Here is a 22500-nt window from a genome sequence, read left to right as displayed (position 1 = left end):
ATTATTGCTGACCCCTGCTGGCAAACCTCCAAATATTGTACATATCCTGTATAGAACACAATACACAACTGAATGTGCTGGGGCGGCCTCTAACTCACCCAGTAGGAGCGTTCGCCCCATGTAGGCGGAGTCCTGCAGTGGCGTGGGTTCGAATCTGACCTGCTGCCCTTTGCTGCATGTCATCCCCCATCTCTCTCCCCCTTTCCTGTCTATCCACTGTCACTACATAATAAAGGGAAAAGCCCCAAAAAAATAATCTTTAAAAAAAATAAATAAATAATGTGTTGATTAAATTGTGGTTTCCTGGAGCTGAATTGATCCAGATTTGAATGACAGAATGACACTTCTCAGATTAACCAAAACCAGTCTTGGTCATTCTTCAAATGAGAAGGTTAGCATTATTGTATATATTTTTTGTATTGTCAACAAATTTTATAAAAAGGCTTAAACCTGCCCTACCCTGTCTATGGCTCTAAGGCCATTTGTTCCTTGTAAATCAGTGTCACAGATGTATAGCTTACTTTTTTAAAAGGCTAAATAATTTCCTAAAACATCTGGGCACTGCAGTTTTATAAAACACTGCAGTTTTTATAGAACAGTACCCATTTGTTGGGGACTATTTTTAGCCACAGATTAATACACATTTGGTATGCTAGTAAGCATTTACAGCAGCAGGACGGTTTATGTGGGATTGACTCAAAGTAAACTACAGTGCCCATGTTTATCATAATAAAGAAACATGTCCGTGTCAATGACAGTGTGGCTCATTGATGTTTTGGTATTTCTGGACAACAATGTATGGCACGGAGGAATAAACTTTATCAGGCTTTTAGCCGAACCAGACAATACTTATTAGTTGGGTACATTCATTGTTGGTTCTGGTCTTCATGATTTGTTGAAAATAAAAAGTATACTATAGAATATTGCCAGTCAATTTCAAGGCAAAGACCTGTGGAGAGAAAAAGAAAACCGTTAGTCGGCTATCTTCTAGTTAGTGACAAATCCAGCGTGGCCCAAAGGCTTAGCAGTAATTGAAAGACACAGAGCCAAAGCAAGAAAAAACACTTTGACAACCTTCAGTCAGTGTCATTTTATTCAGCCTTAGGGTTGTCAATCCAAGGTAACTAACATACAAATAGTTGATATTAATTCATGTCTGTCATCGTTTGTCATGCGCAATTGTCTCTGAAGATCATTCAAGTACTGAGAAAAGTAACAAAGTACAATTATTATGATTTAGTTATAAGTTACCGCACACTGCTAGCCTTGAGGAAAATATTTTTATGTAATGCAGTAAAATATTTTTTAAAAGATGTCCCCAGAACCCAAAATCACAGCCAGTTTCAAACCAAACTGAAAAAGCATATTTTGTGCAAACGCAGATCTGTTATTTGGCACCGCAGCGTTGCTGTTTATGCATGTCCCATGAGAGCGGGTTTTTGTAGTGATGGGTGGTATAAATTATGTTCGCACATAGTTGCACGGAGGGCTGCCTGCCACAGGGCTGCCCATGATATTCGTGCAACAACCTTTAGCAAGACACACACACACACACACACACACACACACACACACACACACACACACGTTTGTTTCACTATCTTTGTGGGGACCCATCATTGACATAATGCATTCCCTAACCTTAACACAACTAAATGCCTAACCTTAACCCTCACCCCAACCATAACCTAATTCTAACCCTAATCCTAAAACCAAGTCTTAACCCTCAAACAGCCCTTTAAACTTGTGGGGTCCAGCATTTTGGCCCCACAAGTATACTGAACTCCCGGTTCCTGGACCCCACGAATATAGTTAAACAAGAACACACACACACACACACACACACACACACACACCCACACACCCACCATCACCACTTCCCAGCATGCAGGTGGCCCTAAGTAGCAGACCTCAGGAGATGACCGTCATTTACATCGGCAGACACACACAACACAGGGCATCATGGACGCCACGGCCCAAACAGACTACCACTGTTGCACTCGTTATCTTGTTTAATGTTTTTTTAATGATGTCAGTATTCATTTTCTGTGGAGGTGGACAGGCGGAGCACAAAAAGGGAGAGTTGGAAGCAAAGACATTCAGAGACAGAAAGACAGAAGGGTCGAAAAAGTACAGATTAGCTTACTTACACTTACAGTGTATTTATGTGAAGTTACAATGGCCTTCTCTAGCTATTTGTTTACTGTCAATGCCTAGTATTGAAACAGCTCACTGTTTGTTTATCCCTGTGTGTATATTCTCATGTGTGCATTTGTTCCTGATTGTCCTGTCAAGGTGTGTGTGTGTGTGTGTGTGTGTGTGTGTGTGTATATATGGGTGTGTGTGAAGAGGCAATTAATTAGCTTGTGTTTATTTCCCCGAAGACACTCACTTCTAAATACAATGCACACTCTCTGCTGTTGTGTATGTGTGGGCTTTGGTTGGTCAGTGTGTTGAGTGTGTGTCCTAAATACTGGTGCTTGTTTGTTTGCAGAAGTGGATCGAGGGTTTGAGGTCAGTGATCCACAACTTTAAGGCCAACAACGTCTGTCCAATGACCTGCCTCAAGAAACAGTGAGTGCATTTTACACCGCACCCCTTAATTCTGTCAATGCTGTGCCCTGAACGGTGCTATAAACAGTTCAGTACATTTTTCTCTCAAATCTAAGTGGTATAATTCTGGGAAGAAATGATCCCCTACTCTAATCTGTGCTCTTCCCTGTGTGTGTTTTCATTTCCTTCTCTGGTTTAGTTGGATGAGAATGTGCTTCCTGACCAATGTGAATGGGAAGATTCCTGTGAGAGGGTAAGAGTGAATTAATGGGATATTTGGTCAAACATTGTGCCATCCCATTTTTCTCTAATTTGTCTCACTCGACTTTGCTCTTCACCTGTTCTCTCTGTTTCTTTTACAGCATTACTCGAACGTTTGCATCTGGAAAGACAGAGAAGGGGATCTTTCAAGCTCTAAAAGATCTTGGCCTTCCTAGTGGAAAGGTTAGACAACACCAACTGTAGTGGTCAGATGGATCATACCTGGCACTTTAAACTGTAGATTTATATCTCTCATGTTAACGAACGGCGGGGCTTGTTTATCTTCCACAGAATGATGAGATTGAACCATCAGATTTCACCTTTGACATTTTCTACGCGCTCACACAGAAGATCTGCCCTCGCACAGACATAGAGGAACTCTTCAAGAAGATGTGAGTCTCCTTATTTTTTTTACCTGCCTGGCCTCATCTTTGTAATTGTAATGTTTACCAATTTATACCTCAAAATGAATACTAGAACATGGTCAATCCTGCAAATAAACAACTTAATAGTAGCACCCCTGCATTTTTAATACCCATGTTACCCTTTGACTAAATAAAACAGTGCTGCTAGAATATATCCCCAAATGTGTGCTACTGCATCTTGTTGGAAATAATGAGGACAAATGTTTCTGCGCCTGCTGCACTAACTGTCTGGACAGCCTAACCTGCTTCTACAGTTCATTAACTATGAGTGATGAATAACATGTTATTACTAAACGTATAACATTTAGGTGTGAACCCCCCTTTTTAAAGACCAATTTTAACTGAATGTGTGAATGACTGTGTCTCGTTTTTAAGAAGCATAACATTTTGTTTTTTTCTAATTAATTCCTTTGCAGCAATGGGAACAAAACTGATTATTTAACTGTAGACCAGTTAGTCAGCTTTCTGAATGAAGTAAGCTCTTTATCATTCATTAACTTCTGTGTTTTTGCTTGCTCGTGCCCCATCTCTGCAACTCCTCCTGCTTTACCCCCGTCCCTCTCTGGGTCAAAGTTGCCCTCCAGCCCGGGCTGCACATCATCCAAACTCTCATTAAAAGTCCATTAATGAGGTTGATAAAGTATTTAACCTCCAGTCAACCCGCAAGGGCAACTTCAACCAGCTCCCCCTGTACTGCATCCCCGCCCTCATCCCATTCCCCGTGTGTTCTCCCTACCGCGGCTTGCCTCCTCTTGTCTGATTGGTGTTTCCATGGCAACGGGAGGGTAGAGGTTTTTCGTCCTGTCGCTTCCTGCTCGGCTCATCTCGCTTCCTGCTGTCTGTTTTCTGTGGCCATGCTCTTCTATTTGGTTGAATACCCGCATGGTCCCTCCACTGGGAAGCTGCGTGTGTGCCGCTTAATGCCCAATCCTGTGCATCACGCTCTAGACCCGCCTATGGAGGCAAAGCTTTGGTTAGCTTAATTCCCACCTGGCTTTGTGAGCGGGCACTGGCATTATGATGTTTGAGTGCTGTTGAAATAAAGCGCACACACTGCATGTAAGTGTGGCTCACAGTTTTTCTTAAATGTTTTAGAATTAAATTTTGTTTGTTTAAACTTGAGTGCTCTCCATTTGAGGTCACTATAATTTTGTTGTTAAAAGCAACTGTGTTGATTTACTTGATAATAATCAAAGGAAACGAGCACCTTCGGTACCTTTTCCCATGTTGTTCCCATTAAGTTTGCCCCTGCCCTGTGTGTCAGTTTTTTGTACCAGACCCAGTTTGTTTGGGAAGAAGTGCATGAGCAGACAACAAGTTTGTGGATTAATCTGTGTGTGCGCATCGCTCCTCAGAACCAGCGCGACCCTAGGTTAAATGAGATCCTGTTCCCATTCTACGACCACAAGAGAGCCACGCAGATCATTGAGAAATACGAGAGAGACGAAGAGCTGAAGAAGAAAGGTAGAGGAGAGTGGAGGGAAACGGGAGGCAGAGATATTTTAGGCTGTGCTGCCATCTGCCTGTGTACCTTTTGAAACTACACTATGTTGCATCAGGGTATTGGCATAGTTGTCTGCCAAAATAAATATTTTCAGCCTCTGTCTTATTTTCCATTCCTATCGCCATGACAAATTGACAGTTAACTTTTACAGTGGTGCTTCTCCTTGATGAATGTACGCTCACAAGGCCAAAGCATCAACAATTGGTTAAATTTGGTTCCTTTTGAAACAATAGCACCCTCATGACAACAGGATCTGCAAACATCTGATTTCCAATCATCTATAGCCTGGAGCTTGCACATGTTGCAATTTTAGATGAATACGATTGGATAAGAGTTATAATATTAAATTAATTAAAAAGTTAGGAAAAGCGATTATCTTTTATCCACAAATAAGAATGATTTTTATTGGGTTCTATCAGGGATTTTAATACTTTGAGTCAGAAGAAGAAGTTCATTGTAACCAGCAATTATTTTTCATATAATAAAGAAACATTGCTATTTACCCTCAACCTATTAACTTCCACCCCTTCGTTCCCTCTCCCCCAGGTTACATGTCCAGCGACGGGTTCTGCCGGTACCTGATGTCAGACGAAAACGCTCCAGTTTTCTTGGACCGGCTGGAGCTGTACCAGGAAATGGAGCATCCGCTGGCCCACTACTTTATCAGCTCCTCCCACAACACTTACCTGACAGGGCGACAGTTTGGAGGGAAGTCTTCAGTAGAGATGTACCGCCAGGTCCTGCTGTCCGGATGCAGGTGCGTAAGCGCGTCACGGTCCGTTAAGATGGCGGATACACATAAAGGTGTAGACACGCATGCATCCCATTGCATTTATGCAAACACACAGTCTAAACAGGTAACAGCTAAGGTAAAACTGTTCTGTGCGCTTTCCATCCTGTCAGATGTGTGGAGCTGGATTGCTGGGATGGAAAAGGAGAGGACCAGGAGCCCATTATCACTCATGGCAAGGCCATGTGCACAGACATCCTGTTCAAGGTACACACACACACACACACACACACACACACACACACACACACACACACACGCGCGCGCTGTTCACGGTTGTCAACAGTTGTCTTTTTCTGGCAGCTTCATTATTATTGCATAAGGTATGCCTGCCCCCTTGTGTTGAAAGTATGATATTGCACAGCTTTGTTCTCTTCTCTCATCCCCTTTTTCATCCTTTTTCCACTTCATTTTTATTCTCTAAACTTCCAACAGGATGTTATCCAAGCCATCAAGGACACAGCATTTGTGACCTCAGACTACCCTGTTATTTTGTCCTTTGAAAACCATTGCAGGTATGTGTACAACTAGCGATAAGCAAGTGTGTTAGTGCATATTTATTTCTTATACAGTACGTGGACCCAATGCATTCCTTGTGCGCGTTTTGTGTGCGTATCACCAGTAAACCACAGCAGTACAAGATGGCCAAGTATTGCGAGGAGATCTTCGGTGAGTTTCTCCTCAAACAGCCTCTGGAAAACTACCCGGTAAATACTCTGATTCACAATGCATCTCAGAATGGATTGCGTTTGGATGATAGTCCTCTATATATTCAAATGCATGACTACGATGTTCTCTTTGGCAGATTGAATCTGGGCGCCCTTTACCCTCTCCAAATGACCTCAAACGTAAAATCCTCATCAAAAACAAACGCTTGAAACCTGAAGTTGAACAGAGTACGTACACAACTCGGACTGTCGACTTGTTAAATCTGTTTATTATATGGTTTATTGATTGTGTGTGTGTGTGTGTGTGTGTGTGTGTGTCATACAGAACAGCTAGAGGCCTTTAAAAAACACATGGAGGCAGGAGAGACCAACACCCCTGCCATCATTATGGGAGAGGAGAATGAAGAGGACACAGAGAATGGTCAGCTAAATCTCTCTCGCTCTCTCTCTCTGTGTGTGTGTGTGTATAAAGGAAAACGCGTTTAATGCTGACATGTACACAACATGACACCTTATCAAACATCTTTTAAACAATCATGTTTGAAGGGAAAGTGATAGCTTAATAGCTTTTAATTTGATTTCATAAAACATCACAAACAAGAAATCCTCAAAAATCTGCATCAAGTGCACAGTGTAATGTAAGATTGCTTAGTGGCACAACTTGTCTTGACTGAATGCATCAAGTCATAGAAAAATATTAACATTTCGAGAACATTTGTGCTCCAAAAATGTTTTTGTTTGGTGTGCATTTAGGTGTAGGAGAAAAGGAGATTGAGGATAAGGAGTTGAATTCTGAGGCCCCCAGCAGTCTGTCAGAGGCAACCACTGAGAAAGAGGCCAATAGCGTTTCCCAGAGTAACGCTGTCCTCTCAACGAAAGAGGAAGAACGCAGCAACAGTATAAAGAAGGTGGGTTATCACTTTGCTGATTGTTTGGCTTCTGAAATGCTCAAATTAACCATTTACACTCTTACATTTACACTCACTTACGCCATTACCTAAAATCTTTCTGTACTGTGCTCACTGGAACGTAAAAACATAAAAAGTCTCGTCTTTGTGTTTCCAGGCGCCTGACGACGAAGCGGCAGAGATGTCCGAAGCCACAGAAGCAACAGACGCCACAGATATCTCGGAAGCATCTGACCTAGACAATAACAAGAAGGCGAGCACACAACTTGATCAAAAACCAAATGTCAATCCAGTTTTAAGCGTGTATGTGTGAAATTTCTAGGCATTTGTGTACAATTGTACCCATGTCACGTGCAGGTTGCGGAAGAGCCAGAGGACTCCGAAGAGGCTCTGATAGCTCAGTACACCTACGTAGGAGCCACCACCAATATTCACCCATGGCTCTCAGCCATGGTCAACTACGCACAGCCTGTCAAGTTCCAGAGTTTTGATGTGGCAGAGGGTGAGTTTTTCACATCCTTCTTACGATCGTTGCAACTTTTAATTTGTTTCTACTGCGGTCCTCGGTGAAAAAAATAGATAACGTGGGACCGAACTGTTCATTTAGCTGTGTTCATCTTTGTACTGCTTTATTCTGTGGGTAAAAGCAAATGCCATAAGCACTTTTCATTCCCCCTTCTGTCTTTCAGAAAGGAACATCCACCATAACATGTCATCTTTTAACGAGTCCGTCGGTCTGGGCTATCTGAAGACGAACGCCATAGAGTTCGTCAAGTATCCTTTGGGCTTCAAGTCGTAGCTGTGTAACATTAGAATTACTTTTAAAAAGATGTAAGCCGTCGACTTGTTACAGTACCTATTTACAGTGGGGCAAAAAAGTCTTTAGTCAGCCACCAATTGTGCAAGTTCTCTCACTTAAAAAGATGAGAGAGGCCTGTAATTCATCATAGGTACACTTCAACTATGAGAGACAAAATGAGAAAAACAAATCACATTGTAGGATTTTTAATTAATTTATTTGCAAATTCCTCGGGAATTTGGTCACCTACAAACAAGATTTCTGGCTCTCACAGACCTGTAACTTCTTCTTTAAGAGGCTCCTCTGTCCTCCACTCGTTACTTGTATTAATGGCACCTGTTTGAACTTGTTATCAGTATAAAAGACACCTGTCCACAACCTCAAACAGTCGCACTCCAAACTCCACTATGGCCAAGACCAAAGAGCTGTCAAAGGACACCAGAAACAAAATTGTAGACCTGCACCAGGCTGGGAAGACTGAATCTGCAATAGGTAAGCAGCTTGGTGTGAAGAAATCAACTGTGGGAGCAATTATAAGAAAATGGAAGACATACAAGACCACTAATGATCTCCCTCGATCCGGGGCTCCACGCAAGATCTCACCCTGTGGGGTCAAAATGATCACAAGAACGGTGAGCAAAAATCCCAGAACCACACGGTCCTGCAGAGAGCCTGGACCAAAGTAACAAAGGCTACCATCAGTAACACACTACGCTGCCAGGGACTCAAATCCTGCAGTGCCAGACGTGTCCCCCTGCTTAAGCCAGTACATGTCCAGGCCCGTCTGGAGTTTGCTAGAGAGCATTTGGATGATCCAGAAGAGGATTGGGAGAATGTCATATGAAACCAAAATAGAACTTTTGGTAAAAACTCGTCGTGTTTGGAGGGGAAAGAATGCCGAGTTGCATCCAAAGAACACCATACCTACTGTGAAGCATGGGGGTGGAAACATCATGCTTTGGGGATGTTTTTCTGCAAAGGGACCACGACGACTGATCCGTGTAAAGGAAAGAATGAATGAATGGGGCCATGTATCGTGAGATTTTGAGTGAAAACCTCCTTCCATCAGCAAGGGCATTGAAGATGAAACGTGGCTGGGTCTTTCAGCATGACAATGATCCCAAACACACCGCCCGGGCAACGAAGGAGTGGCTTCGTAAGAAGCATTTCAGGTCTCCAGATCTCAACCCCATAGAAAATCTTTGGAGGGAGTTGAAAGTCCGTGTTGGCCAGCGACAGCCCCAAAACATCACTGCTATAGAGGAAATCTGCATGGAGGAATGGACCAAAATACCAGCAACAGTGTGTGAAAACCTTGTGAAGACTTACAGAAAACGTTTGACCTCTGTCATTGCCAACAAAGGGTATATAACAAAGTATGGAGATGAACGTTTGTTATTGACCAAATACTTATTTTCCACCGTAATTTGCAAATAAATTCATTAAAAATCCTACAATGTGATTTTCTGAATTTGTTTTTCTCATTCTGTCTCTCATAGTTGAAGTGTACCTATGATGAATTACAGGCCTCTCTCATCTTTTTAAGTGGGAGAACTTGCACAATTGGTGGCTGACTAAATACTTTTTTGCCCCACTGTAATTACCATTCCGTTTGCGAAAACAGTTTTGGTAATCCAAAAATCCAAGGCGGCTGAAATTGAAGGCATCGCAGGAGCACAAACGGTTCAGTAGTTGTGCACTAGATGGCCGTTTTTGTCGACGAGTGGGCAGCGCGTCTCAGTAAATTGAAGTCGAACAGCAAAAACCAAATGTGAATTGTGAGGATTAAATGCAATTTCATAATTTTACTCTGTTTCAAGTGGATTGGAATTGAGTTCCAAACTACTAAATTAAATTTTCAAATGATTGCGATGATGCTGAAATGCAGTTTTCAATGCTATTGTAGTTTAGCAATTCAAACAAATTGGGAACACAACATGTCCATATATCAGAGTGCTAACAGTTGCTTATTGGAACATGCTTGGGGAAACGAGGCTAGTTTAGTGTCATGTGTGCGGTTGGTCGGTGAGCTGCGCTTAACGACCGTCAATTGGTGGGGCATCCCACGAGCAGGTGCGTTAACTGATTAGCGAGGGTGTGGCCTCCACCCCTGTAGCCAAGTCCCGTCGTCTGTTCCTTGTATTTAACATGGGCACTCGTCTGAGGCTGCAGCCTCAGTGGCGGTGGACAAAGACAGAGGAGTCTACGCAGGAGTCGCGTGGGAGGCTGAGTGGAGGCTAAGGGGAATGTGGCACAGAATCGCACTGGATTTGCCCAGTGTCTTCATGTGCTGCTGCTTCTTTGTTCTTGTTCGTATCGGAGATACTACACTTGTGGTCAAAAAGTTGGACAATGACACAGGTATTGCCTTTCACAAAGTTGGCTGCTTCACGTTGTATGATGCCAACCTGCATATACTCCACAATGTTATGAAGGCTCATCAGATATATTGCAATTACTTGCAAAGTCCCTCTACAAATCTCTTCTGCTGCATTCAGCCCTGCCTCAAAATGACCAGCTGTGTCAGTGATTTCTCTCGCTAACACAGGTGAGTGTTGCCCAGGACGAGGCTGGAGAGAAGATGAGGTGAGCGCTACCTACGGTCCTCCGTTCGTGTGTGGGGTTGCTTCTCCGCCGAGGGAGTGGGCTCGCTGGATGTGGCCCGCAAGTTAATTGACAGCAGCCGGGGCCCATTGCAGACGTCTTGAAAAACAAGGGTCAACGCTGAAATGCTTGTAAATGCTTCAGTGTCAACATATATCTAAAACCGCTTAACAAGGTCACGAGGTCAACAACAAACAAAGGTGAGCGTGCCGCGGTGCAGGCAGAGGCGCATCTACGAGGAAACGAGACAATCGCATTAGAAAGTGACAAAAACCAAGACTACATCACAAACAAGGCAAAGCGCAAGATAAACACCTACCGATACACACTGGCTCAGCGTTGCCTACTGCCAGCACACAAAGGCTATGGAGGAGAAGCGGCCGTTGCTTTTATCCAGGAAGCTGGGCCAACACATGTGTACTCATTCAGCAATCATCAGTCAACCTGGAAAAGAGAGGACACGCAGACAGAGGAGCTACGCTTGTAACTGACAATATAGCTGAACAAAAAAACAACACCCACGACCAAACACCTCAACATTGCGCTGAGGTCGTAGGGTGAAAAATTGGTGCCCACCCCGCAACGCTACCACCGCATGTGACAAACAATGGTGCATCGTGACAAAATATGTACGCCATACCCACGAGATAAGGCGTCAGCCACCACATTATCTGAACCTTTCTTGTGCTCAATTAGCATGCACCAGAAGAGCCCAGCGCATCAAATGCTGGTTCTGGTTGTACATCTAGGGAGAGAAACCCAAGAGGGTTATGGTCAGTGTTAAGGAAAAACTCCGGTGCAGCGCAACTCATTTCACATACGTGAACAACATCCGGGAGACCTTGATAACTTGCGCAGAAGCATTTAATGAACACTCAAGTGAGGAGACAATTAAGCAGGCACAGAACCTTTAAGGTAAACAAAGGCATTGCACCCACCTAAACAGATGCCAAAGCATAAAAAGTGTGCCTGGCCCACCCGCCTCCAAAAGGAGACAGTCCTGAGATAAAAAATGTCCTTATCATACAACTGCCTAGATTCCCATAATCTGTAGCGACAACCGTAATTATACATGAACGGGTTTGCTTATTAGAGCCTGGCCGAATATTCTCATCCCCTGACCTGTGACCTATGAATGACCTGATATTGTCTACGCTTCCCTTAGACTCATCATACCACCACAGTCGGTATAGATGAACGCAGGTGCAGAGCTAAAACCCACGTACATGTGGAAGTGCTGACAGGCAAAGAGTAGAGGTGTGACGAGACGCGAGATTGGCTTCAGGAGATCGAGACGAGACTTTAACCCTATTTTACAGAAAACTATTATTTCAATGAAGAAATAAGACTGGAAAAATAGTCCTTTATTTAGAACATTTAAAAATGTATTTAAACATTTACCAAATGTTTTGTACTTCAATTTGTCATTGTACAGTGGACATAGAGAAATAAAGCTTATTTTACTAGTGTTTCACATTGATTACGTTTGAGCGCAAATAAATTACTGTCAAACACTCGACAGATGATTTTTGACAGATCTCTTCGCACCTCTAGCGAAGAGCACGGCCAGGGTCTCCTCAATAGTTGAGTAGTTCAATTGGTGGCGTTTCAACTTCAAAGATGTGACGCACTGGATGGCTTACGTCACCCTCCCTGTCCTGCGGCATAACGGCACGGGCCCCGAGGCCGCTGGCGTCAAATTTCGGTTTGAATGGAAGAGAGAAGTTAGGGGTCGAGAGAATGTGAGCGCCACAGAGGAGGGAGTTTGCAGCTCTAAAAGCATGATCAGAGTCCTTGTTCCACCCAAAAGGAACAGATGTACTACACAGATGAGTAAGCGGGGCAACCGCTACAGAAACGTTTTTACAGAAACGCCAATAATAGCCGGCCGTACCCGAGAAGCGTCGCGAAGTAGGAGCTGGAAAAGACGGTACAGCTTCGACTTTCAAATCCACAGGACGCACCCGACCGTGACCAACTTGCTTTCCAAGATAAGTAACAGTGGCCTTACCGAACTCTCATTTTGCAAGGTTAAGAGTCAACGACGCATCGGCAAGTCAGTTGGACTGGACGCGTGATCTGTCTGCGTGTCGAGTACACCACTGCGTCATAGAGATACGCATTACATTGCGGTGCATCTCCCGGCACTAAGTGTATCAGGTGCTGAAAGGTGGCAGGTGCGTATCTCATTCCAAAGTTCATTACTGTGTACTGAAAAAAATTATCAGGTGCTTCAAAGGCAGATATGTCAGATGCTCTAGGGGTCAAAGGCACTTGCTGGTACCCTTTTTGAGCAAGTCCAACCAATACTGTCGATACAGTACACCGTGCGTGGCAAGGAGAATGAATCTGGTTACCGCGTTAACCTTCCCAAAGTCTGTGCAGAAAAGCGTGTCGTTTAATTGGAGACGCAGAGCCGACATCAATGTTGCACCGCGACGCATTGCTACAGGATCGCTAAACGAGGTAGAGGATATCCAGGTAGAAGAGACAGTTGCGCTTCAATGTCAGACAGGAAGTCTGAGTTTGACAACCTACCGCTCTGCTGACCATCACTAAGCACTGTCAAACCGTAGTCGCGTGAAGCCCAAAACAATGGGAGCCTTAGCAGGGGCGGTCTTCAGAATTACTTCATGCTTTCCCCGACCAGCATCCCTGTGTTATTCTGGGAGGAAGAGGGAGCTTCTCCGGCTAAGGCTCCTTACACTGAGAAACAATCTAACACATTAGTCACAGTACCCGAATCAGACATGAAGCACTCTTTCGGTACCTTCCTAGGACCGTGGATACTATGACCAAACGCTAATTCAGCCGGGCCGAACCCGAGGGACTCTTGCTTAGCTTTGCGGCAGGCAAAAAGGACAAAAGGGACCCCCTGGTCCAAATCCTTCTCAGTATAGTGACAATAGTGACAAAACGTGGATTTGAGTGTCTGATGCCACCGTTCAAGTGCACCCTGACGAAGATTTTAGAGAGGAAGTTAGTTCCTTGGTTGGTCTGCACAACTTTTGGCAGCCCAAAGGTACTAAAGAACTTGGTTAAGACTTTGATGACAGTTGGTACAGTGATTCTCTTCAACGGGATTGCCTCAGGGACCCTAGTGGAAACGCACATTATTGTCAAGAGAAACCGATTACCTGACCTTGTTTGTGGCAACGTTCAAAAGGCTCTCCAGCCGCTGGAATAGGACGGATAGGGGTTGGAGGCGCTACTTGATTCGGCTTCGCCAAAGAAATGTTTTAGGATATGGTCGTATGTTTTAGTTACACCCAGCTGGCCCGCCCATATGTGTCCATGTGCCAACTCTATAACCTGCTGTCGGCAGCCAGTAGGAGGAACAATCTGGTAAACGGTAGCCCAGTCTTCGCCTGCATCAGGCTGTGAAACCAACTTACGCGTCGGTACCCCCTTATCACCTAGAAAGGACTGTTCCTCACCAAGTGCATCGCGAGTAAGCGGAAAGGGTACCGTGGAGGGGAAGTGGCTGGCTCATCGCACTCTCTGGAGCGCAGTTCACTACCTCGCCAGCGGGAGGCAACTTATCCCCAGACAAACAGAGGCAAACAATGAGTCGGACAAATCGGCATTTTTTCGGCCCGCTTAAGTGCTTGAGCGCGGGGCAAACTGCTAGCGGGGAACACGTGAGGATGATGCTGAGCTACCTCAGCCTCGGACTCAGATATGGGGTTTTCTACAACTTCAGGGGTAGGATACACTTTCCCCCCAGCAATATCATAACCCATTACAAAGTCCACTCCAATGACAGGAAAACATGACAGGACTTCTACAGAAAAGAAACCAGTCTTTAGCTTAGAGCTAATGTGCACCTGATGGAGAGGGACAGGCACAAAACTCATGCCACTACCCCTGACTATGGTACTGCTGTAACAGTCAGACTCCTTACTTAAAGGCAAAGCACTGGAAAGGATAAAGGACTGAGAACCCCCAAGGTCCCGTAACACTGTGATTGGACGCTGGTGCTCGGGCCTTCCTGTAAGAGACGCAGAAGCAGAAAAGATGAAGGGTTTGAAACATTCATCAGGTTCTATCAGAGCAGGGGACTGACCACTAGGGGACACGGTCTTACTTTACCCTACACCTTTTGGCTGCGTTGAAGCAGTCACCCGTTTTTTGCTTTAAAAGCTGACACTCGCAACAACGTGACCAGGCTTGTGGCAATAGAAATGCAGCTTTTCAATCTTACCTCCTGGCGAGAGTACAGGAGCACGGGCAACTGGTGTAACACCAGATTTTGGAGGAGTGAGAGAGGAAGGCCCATCCCTCTTGGTGAACATCGTTCTATGAGTTAGTGCAAACTCATCTGCCAAGGAGGCCGCCTGCTGCAGAGTGGTAGCGTTTTGCTCAGTTAAGTAAATTGCACTGAGGCAAAAAAGCTAAATCATTAACTTAACAAACGGCACACCACCGGTCAAACAAAATCCCCTTTTCCCTTGCGAGATCTGAAAATTTATGACCTGAGGTCTTTCTAAGACTGCGAAAGCGCTGCCTTTAAGCTTCAGGTACCAGCTCATACACCCGCAGGATAGCACCTTTAACCCTCTCATTAACTAGACTGTTCTCAACTGAAAGTGACGAGCAAGCCTCTTGTGCCTTACCGGTTAATTTACGCTGCAATAGTATAGCCCAAACATCGGGTGGTCAGTGCAGAGCGTTAGCGATACGTTTGAATGCACCAAAGCAGGACTCAACGTCAGAGTCACGGAAAACAGGGACCAGAGAAATAAGTTTACTCGCATCTAAAGGGGGAGTGGAGTGCTCGGAAGTTCTTACGCCAGCTGTAGCAGAGCTGCCGCCGGCCTCGCCCTTCTCCAGTTCCAACTGACGCATCTTGACAGCAGCGTTGGCCTCTATTTTTTTAAGCTCCAACTCCCTCCGTAGCTCACGCTCCTCTCTCTCTCCCGCCGTAACTCACGCTTCTCTCTCTAACTGAAGACGGGCCGCACCTTCAACTCCAGCTCCGGGGGAAAGAGACTCCCCAGAAAGTGGATCAAACTTTGGCAAAGTAAAGGATTTCTCCCCTAGCTTCACTACACCAGGAGTAATGGCAGAACCAGATGACTCAGCCACACCCCCAACAACCTGATCTGCTGCACCACCACTCGCCAAACCCACAGCAGAAGCTCCACCTGAGGTTGGCAAAATGAGTAAACCCTTGCTGATTAGACCGTCTACAACAGCAGCTTTCAACTCCTCTTTAAGAAGAGTGGTCATGACAGAAATGCCATAACGTGCAGCGAGAGCAAACAAATCAGATTTTTGACACCCATCTAGCTGATCCCATGTGGAAACGCATCAGCCATCTTCACTACATACAGTGGTGTGAAAAAGTGTTTGCCCCCCTTCCTCATTTCCTGTTCCTTTGCATGTTTGTCACACTTAAGTGTTTCGAACATCAAACCAATTTAAACAAAAGTCAAGGACAACACAAGTAAACACAAAATGCAATTTGTAAATGAAGGTGTTTATTATTAAAGGTGAAAAAAAAATCCAAACCATCATGGCCCTGTGTGAAAAAGTGATTGCCCCCTAAACCTAATAACTGGTTGGGCCACCCTTAGCAGCAACAACTGCAACCAAGCGTTTGCGATAACGTGCAATGAGGCTTTTACAGCGTCCTGGAGGAATTTTTGGCCCACTCATCTTTGCAGAATTGTCCTAATTCAGTTACATTAGAGGGTTTTCGAGCATGAACGGCCTTTTTAAGGTCATACCACAACATCTCAATAGGATTCAGGTCAGGACTTTGGCTAGGCCACTCCAAAGTCTTCATTTTGTTTTTTCTTCAGCCATTCGGTGGTGGACTTGCTGGTGTGTTTAGGATCATTGTCCTGCTGCAGAACCCAAGTTCGTTTCAGCTTGAGTACACGAACAGATGGTCGGACATTCTCCTTCAGGATCTCTTGGTAGACAGCAGAATTCATAGTTCCTTTTATCACGGCAAGTCTTCCAGGTCCTGAAGCAGCAAAACAGCCCCAGACCATCACACTACCACCACCATATTTTACAGTTGGTATAATGTTCTTTTTATGAAATGCAGTGTTCCTTCTACGCCAGATATACTTGGACACACACCTTCCAAAGAGTTCCACTTTTGTCTCATCGGTCCACAGAATGTTGTCCCAAAAGTCTTGGGGATCATCAAGATGTGTTCTGGAGAAATTGAGACGAGCTTTGATGTTCTTTTTGCTCAGCAGTGGTTTTCTCCTTGGAACTCTGCCATGCAGGCCATTTTTGCCCAGTCTTTTCCTGATGGTGGAGGCATGAGCGCTGACCTTAACTGAGGCAAGTGAGGCCTGCAGTTCTTTGGACGTTGTTGTGGGGTCTTTTGTGACCTCTTGGATGAGTCGTCGCTGCGCTCTTGGGGTAATTTTGGGCGGCTGGCCACTCCTGGGAAGGTTCACCACTGTTCCATGTCTTCGCCATTTGTGGATAATGGCTCTCACTGTGGTTCGCTGGATTCCCAAAGCTTTGGAAATGGCTTTATAACCCTTTCCAGACTGATAGATCTCAATTACTTTCTTTCTCAATTGTTCCTGAATTTCTTTGGGTCTCGGCATGATGTGTAGCTTTTAAGGATCTTCTGGTGGACCTTACTGTGTCAAGCAGCTCCTATTTAAGTGATGCCTTGATTGTGAACAGGTGTGGCAATAATCAGGCCTGGGTGTGGCTAGAGAAATTGAACTCAGGTGTGGACAACCACAGTTATAGTATGTTTTAACAAGGGGGGCAATCACTTTTTTCACACAGGGCCATGATGGTTTGGATTTTTTTTCTCCTTTAATAATAAACACCTTCATTTACAAATTGCATTTTGTGTTTACTTGTGTTGTCCTTGACTTTTGTTTAAATTGGTTTGATGTTCCGAAACACTTAAGTGTGACAAACATGCAAAGGAACAGGAAATGAGGAAGGGGCAAACACTTTTTTCACACCACTGTAGCTGCAACAAGTCCAAAATCACAGCCCGAAACACCACTGCGGAGGAGGCGCACACACCCGTAACATGGTACAACTAATCAATTTTGTCATCTACCCCCCACCAGGTCCTCTGGGAGAGTTATTTTTTTTTTAAGATTATATTTTTGGCTTTTATTGCCTTTTTATTTATAGGACAGATTAAGTCACGAAAGTGGGAGAGAGAGGGGGATGACATGCAGCAAAGGGCCGCAGGTCGGCACCAAACTCGCAGCCACTGCGACAAGGACTGAGCCTGAGGACATGGGGCGCAAGCTTAACCAGGTGGGCTACCCAGGTGCCCCCTCTGGGATAGTTTTTGTAAGGAATTGGATGTCCTTTTAAACATCCCCGCAAATGGCCCTCCGCTGGTTCTTCTCGGCGACTTCAAACATCCAGACAGAGAAGTCAACTGACTTACTACATCTTCTCTCTTCCTTTGCACTCACTTTGCCTTCTCCTGGTTCTTACAAAGCTGGCAATCACCTTGATCTCATTCACCAGAAACTGCTCTACATCCAACCTCACTGTTACCCCACTCCATATCTCTGACCATTTCTTCATCTTCTTACTCTCTCCCACTTTCCCAATCTCACAGCCATATCTCAAGAGATACTGTACCTGTCGCAACATATGCTCGCTCTCTCCCTCTTCTCTGGCTTCATCTACTTTATCAACCCTCCCTTCATCTGACCCTTTCTCACTCATGCCTGCCATGCTGCCACAGACACTCTGTTCTACTCTATCCTCTTTACTCTCTCTGTCCTCCCACTTCACGACTTGGCTCGAAAGTCCTCCCCAGCTCCGTGGTTGTCTGAGAGAACAACTATACGGGCAGCAGAAAGGAAATGGCGGAAATCTAAACACCCAGACGATCTGCTTACTTATCAGTCTCTTCTTTCCTCCTTCGCTGCCTCTATTTCTGCAGCAAACAGCTCTATCGAACCAAAATTCAATCCTCCTTCTCCAACCCCCAAAAACTTTTTTTCATCTTCTCTAATCCCTTGATCCCCCCCAGTCCCCCCCCCTTCCCTCCTACCAACCCATTTTGTCAACTACTTTGTAAAAAAAGATAGATGACAGACGCTCTTCATTGTCCATTCCACATTCTGAAATCAACTTTCCATCCAACACATCCACTACTCTTTCCTCTTTCACCCCTCTATCTCCCAAGCAAGTTCTTACCCCAATAACCACTGCCCGCCCAACCACCTGCCCCCCCCTATCCTTTCTCACCTTCTCCAGTCTTATGCTCCTGACCACCTTCCTTTCCTCGCCCATCTCGTCAATGCCTCCCTGTCAACTGGCTGTTTCCCCAACGCTCTCAAAGAAGCAAGAGTGACCCCTCTTCTCAAAAAAACAACACTCCAACTCGTCTGAGGTGAATAACTACAGCGTGCCATTTTCAACTCTCTTCCTATCTCCACTAGAACAACCTTCTTGATCTCTGCCAGTCTGGCTTCAAGGCTGGCCACTCAACTGAAACTTGCGGTCACTGAGCAGCTTCACATCACTAGAGCAACCTCTCTCTTCCATTTGTCATCCTTCTGGACCTTTCTGCTGCCTTTGACACAGTGAACCACCAGATCCTCATTTCCACACTTCGGGATCTGGGTGTCTCAGGCTCTGCGCTCTCTTTGCTCACATCTTACCTGGCAGACAGCACCTACCGGGTAACTTTGAGAACCTTGTCCACCTGCAACTGGGGACCCTCAGGGTTCAGTCCTGGGTCTCCCCTCCTCTTTTCTCTGTACACCAACTCTTTCTGGTCTGTCATTAATTCGCATGGCTTTTCCTACCACAGCTACACAGACGACACCCAACTCTCCTTTCCCCAGTCTGAAACGCAGGTAGCAGCCCATATCTCAGCATGCCTGACTGACATTTCTTCGCCGCCTGAAACTCTACCTCGACAAAACTGAGCTCCTTTTCCGTTTTACTATAACAATTCACAACCCCATATCGCCCAATCCACTCCGCATCAGCCAACCTGCTTGATGCCCCCTCACGGCAAGGGACAACTAATCACTCAACGAAATCCCGACTGTTTGCTGTCCTAGCTCCTAAATGGTGGAATGAGCTCCCCATTGACATTAGGACGGCCGAAAGCCTACACATCTTCCGCCACAGGCTAAAAACGCATCTCTTCCGACTGCATCTTGGATAACTAAAACATGTTTTTTTTTTTTTGTTTTTTTTTTACAGATGCACTCATTTGGCTCTTTGTTGTTTGGCATATTTACAAAGCTAATGTACTTACTTCTTGCTGTTAGGCAAAGTCGCTTTGGATAAAAGTGTCAGCTAAATGACATGTAATGTAATAGGTTGATGTCACCTAAATGAAAGCTTAGAGGTGGGTCAGACCCGATGTTTTTTAGCCATATTTGTTTTCACTCCGCTCTTGGAAAAGAACTGGAGGCCTCTAGAGGCCAGTGTTCCTTTGGACTGTGTGACTTGGCCTGACGCAAAAATACACACAAACTTTGCCTCTCTCTCAGTCCAATGGGACACTTTACCAAAGCTGTTCACACAAAAAATAGTCCTGCAGTCTATTTGAGACACACACACACACACACACACACACACACACACACACGTGCTGAAACACACATGCTCTCATCTTTTTAAAAAAAAATTCCTGAGCGTCAGTGCAGCTACAACAAACGTCAGATGAGCCGTATCTACCCCAAAGGGGGCCGGGTGGACTCCAGTAATTACATGCCTCAGATCTTCTGGAACGCAGGCTGCCAGATGGTCTCACTCAACTTCCAGACCCCAGGTACCACAGCACACAACATGGGACCTCTGACCTCACACACACCCATATAAAGTACTCCACATACAGCAGATACATATTACAAGCACACATGCACAAATACAAGCACTCAGTTAAACTTCTGATCCAACAAAGTGCAGCATGCAATGAACTTCTGACCTCACGTACTCATACATCACACTGAAAGTATCTTCTGCATGTGTTGTCTGGATGAACATGGACCCACTAATCAACAACCCCACAATCGCATCCCCAATCACATGCAAACATCCAAATATACACATGCCAAGAATAACAACAACGAGAAGGACATTCGGACTTAATGAAGATCCAGTTTGGATTGAAATGTTAGTTTAAAAATGGTCAGTTCACGTAAATTACAAAAAAAGCACATTTTCTCACTGACTGCTAGTATTATCTAGTTATGCTGATAGCTTTGATTTTATGGGCTGAGGTTTTCTGATATCAATTTTTCATATTTACCACCATTCCAATACAATGGTTACAAAATACTAAACTGCAACATGTACATACATGTACTGTAACATTCTTGGGGGGAAAAAATATTTCTAATGAAAACTGCACCACCAAGAGCTCTGGTTTGTTCTGATTTAGGTGAACTAAGTCTTTAAAGAAAAGTGTTGATTGGAGTCTGTGCAGAGTGGTCAATACTGTCATAAGCATATGAGAATAATTTTGTTTTGAGAAACCATAGTGCTACTTCCAGCCACATGACAAAAATTTGTTCCTAGTTTCTGCAAATGGTTTTCAGCATCAGGTTATGCATGCATGCATGCATGCATGAACCTGATCGCGCGCACACACACAATTTTTTTTAATTAACTCTCGCTGCTACATACACACCTATACAGTGAGTGTTTTCTGTTGGAAAACAGCTGTTGCCCCATGACCAGAGGCAAAAGGGATCGGACCATATGGCTTGCTGGGAGTGGAGCATGTGCAAGCCTGAGGGGGGGAAGGGGGAGTCACACAAGAGGTGGAGCTTCTGTGATGGAGGGATACATGTTTAGAGAAGGAGAGAGATGTCAGGAAAATTTAAAAAAAATAAAAATAAAGGCTCCAAGATTTGATGTTTGTGTGAGTAATGTGAGAACCTGATATCTGCGTCTCATCAGAACTTGTCTCATTGTCTCTCTCAGATCTGGCCATGCAGTTGAACCAGGGAAAGTACGAGTACAACGGCTCCTGCGGGTGAGAAAAGCTCCTCACTCCTGTCCTTGGCTCATTTCCATCCGTCCCATCCCTCCCTTCTCCGCCCCTCTCCAAAGTTCATCAATTAAAGCTTGTCACATCTCATTAGTGGTTGCCAGCGGCGACCGTAGCTACTGTCTACCCCGAGAGACAATTAGTGCTTTGGGGAAGCGGGCTCCTCTTAACCCGCCTCTGAGGCTCTCTGCAGTCATCTATCTCTTCCTTTCTCTATCGCCGTTTCGGTCCCTCGGCTCTAATACTGTCCCTGAGGGCAGACATTTTACCACTAATGCTGGAAATCTCATATGTGGGAAGATCGGGGCTTTTGCAGACACCCATCATTACTAATGCCACTCTGCTGGGCCCCGGGTTAAAACACACAAACACTCACTCCCACACAAAAAGCCTTCTGCATCTCCTTATTCCCCTTATTTTAGAGCCTAATTTAAACTAACAATATAGAATTTTATAACTGTAGGATTATGTATTTCATCACATCAGCATTCCCACATTTGATCTAAAAGGTAGATTGATTTTGTTGTGTGTGCGTTTTCCTTATATGTATCGTGTGTGTGCACACATCAGTTACCTGCTGAAGCCTGACTTCATGCGGCGGTCAGACAGGATGTTTGACCCTTTCTCAGAGACGCCAGTGGATGGAGTCATCGCTGCAACCTGCAGCGTACAGGTCAGGTCATCTGACACTTCAATTATGCGGGAAAACTGTTAAATCCTATGAATAAAAAGACGATTACAGTATTTTAGCATTAAACTATGATCCATAAAAAAAAAAATTATGTACTCAGATGTATACAAGGGTTAGCTCTAGGCTTGATTTTCTCACAACATGGTGTGTGTTGTATGCTACTCCAGGGAGGCAGAGCTGTCTTATTACGCATATCTTTACCTTAGTAGATGGTGCTTGATTGTACCCCATACCTGATGAGTCCAATAATAGTGAATAATTACTTTTTAAATATTATTCCTGTAAAATCTATGCCTTCAAAGATATTCATAATGCTGTC

General features: G+C 44.7%; 1 protein-coding gene across 3 annotated transcripts in view; it reads left to right on the top strand.

Annotated features, from left to right (window-relative positions):
• plcb4b (phospholipase C, beta 4b) overlaps positions 1-22500 on the top strand; it is an 88932-nt gene that overhangs the window by 50973 nt on the left and 15459 nt on the right. For all 3 annotated transcript variants that reach the window (XM_078274249.1, XM_078274248.1, XM_078274250.1), the window contains 19 exons: positions 2495-2574; positions 2753-2806; positions 2916-2997; positions 3106-3206; positions 3656-3713; positions 4595-4703; positions 5290-5500; positions 5647-5740; positions 5969-6048; positions 6156-6240; positions 6339-6429; positions 6527-6622; positions 6955-7109; positions 7267-7362; positions 7467-7611; positions 7799-7883; positions 20142-20266; positions 21424-21475; positions 22061-22163. In XM_078274249.1, coding sequence (XP_078130375.1) covers positions 2495-2574; positions 2753-2806; positions 2916-2997; positions 3106-3206; positions 3656-3713; positions 4595-4703; positions 5290-5500; positions 5647-5740; positions 5969-6048; positions 6156-6240; positions 6339-6429; positions 6527-6622; positions 6955-7109; positions 7267-7362; positions 7467-7611; positions 7799-7883; positions 20142-20266; positions 21424-21475; positions 22061-22163 — 1902 coding nt within the window. The remainder of the gene's footprint in view (positions 1-2494; positions 2575-2752; positions 2807-2915; positions 2998-3105; positions 3207-3655; positions 3714-4594; positions 4704-5289; positions 5501-5646; positions 5741-5968; positions 6049-6155; positions 6241-6338; positions 6430-6526; positions 6623-6954; positions 7110-7266; positions 7363-7466; positions 7612-7798; positions 7884-20141; positions 20267-21423; positions 21476-22060; positions 22164-22500) is intronic.

The sequence above is a fragment of the Sander vitreus genome, chromosome 18 (assembly GCF_031162955.1).
Source record: "Sander vitreus isolate 19-12246 chromosome 18, sanVit1, whole genome shotgun sequence".
In the NCBI taxonomy this organism is placed as follows: domain Eukaryota; kingdom Metazoa; phylum Chordata; class Actinopteri; order Perciformes; family Percidae; genus Sander; species Sander vitreus.
Note: the sequence above shows the minus strand (reverse complement) of the source record. Positions and strands in the feature narration are given on the sequence as shown.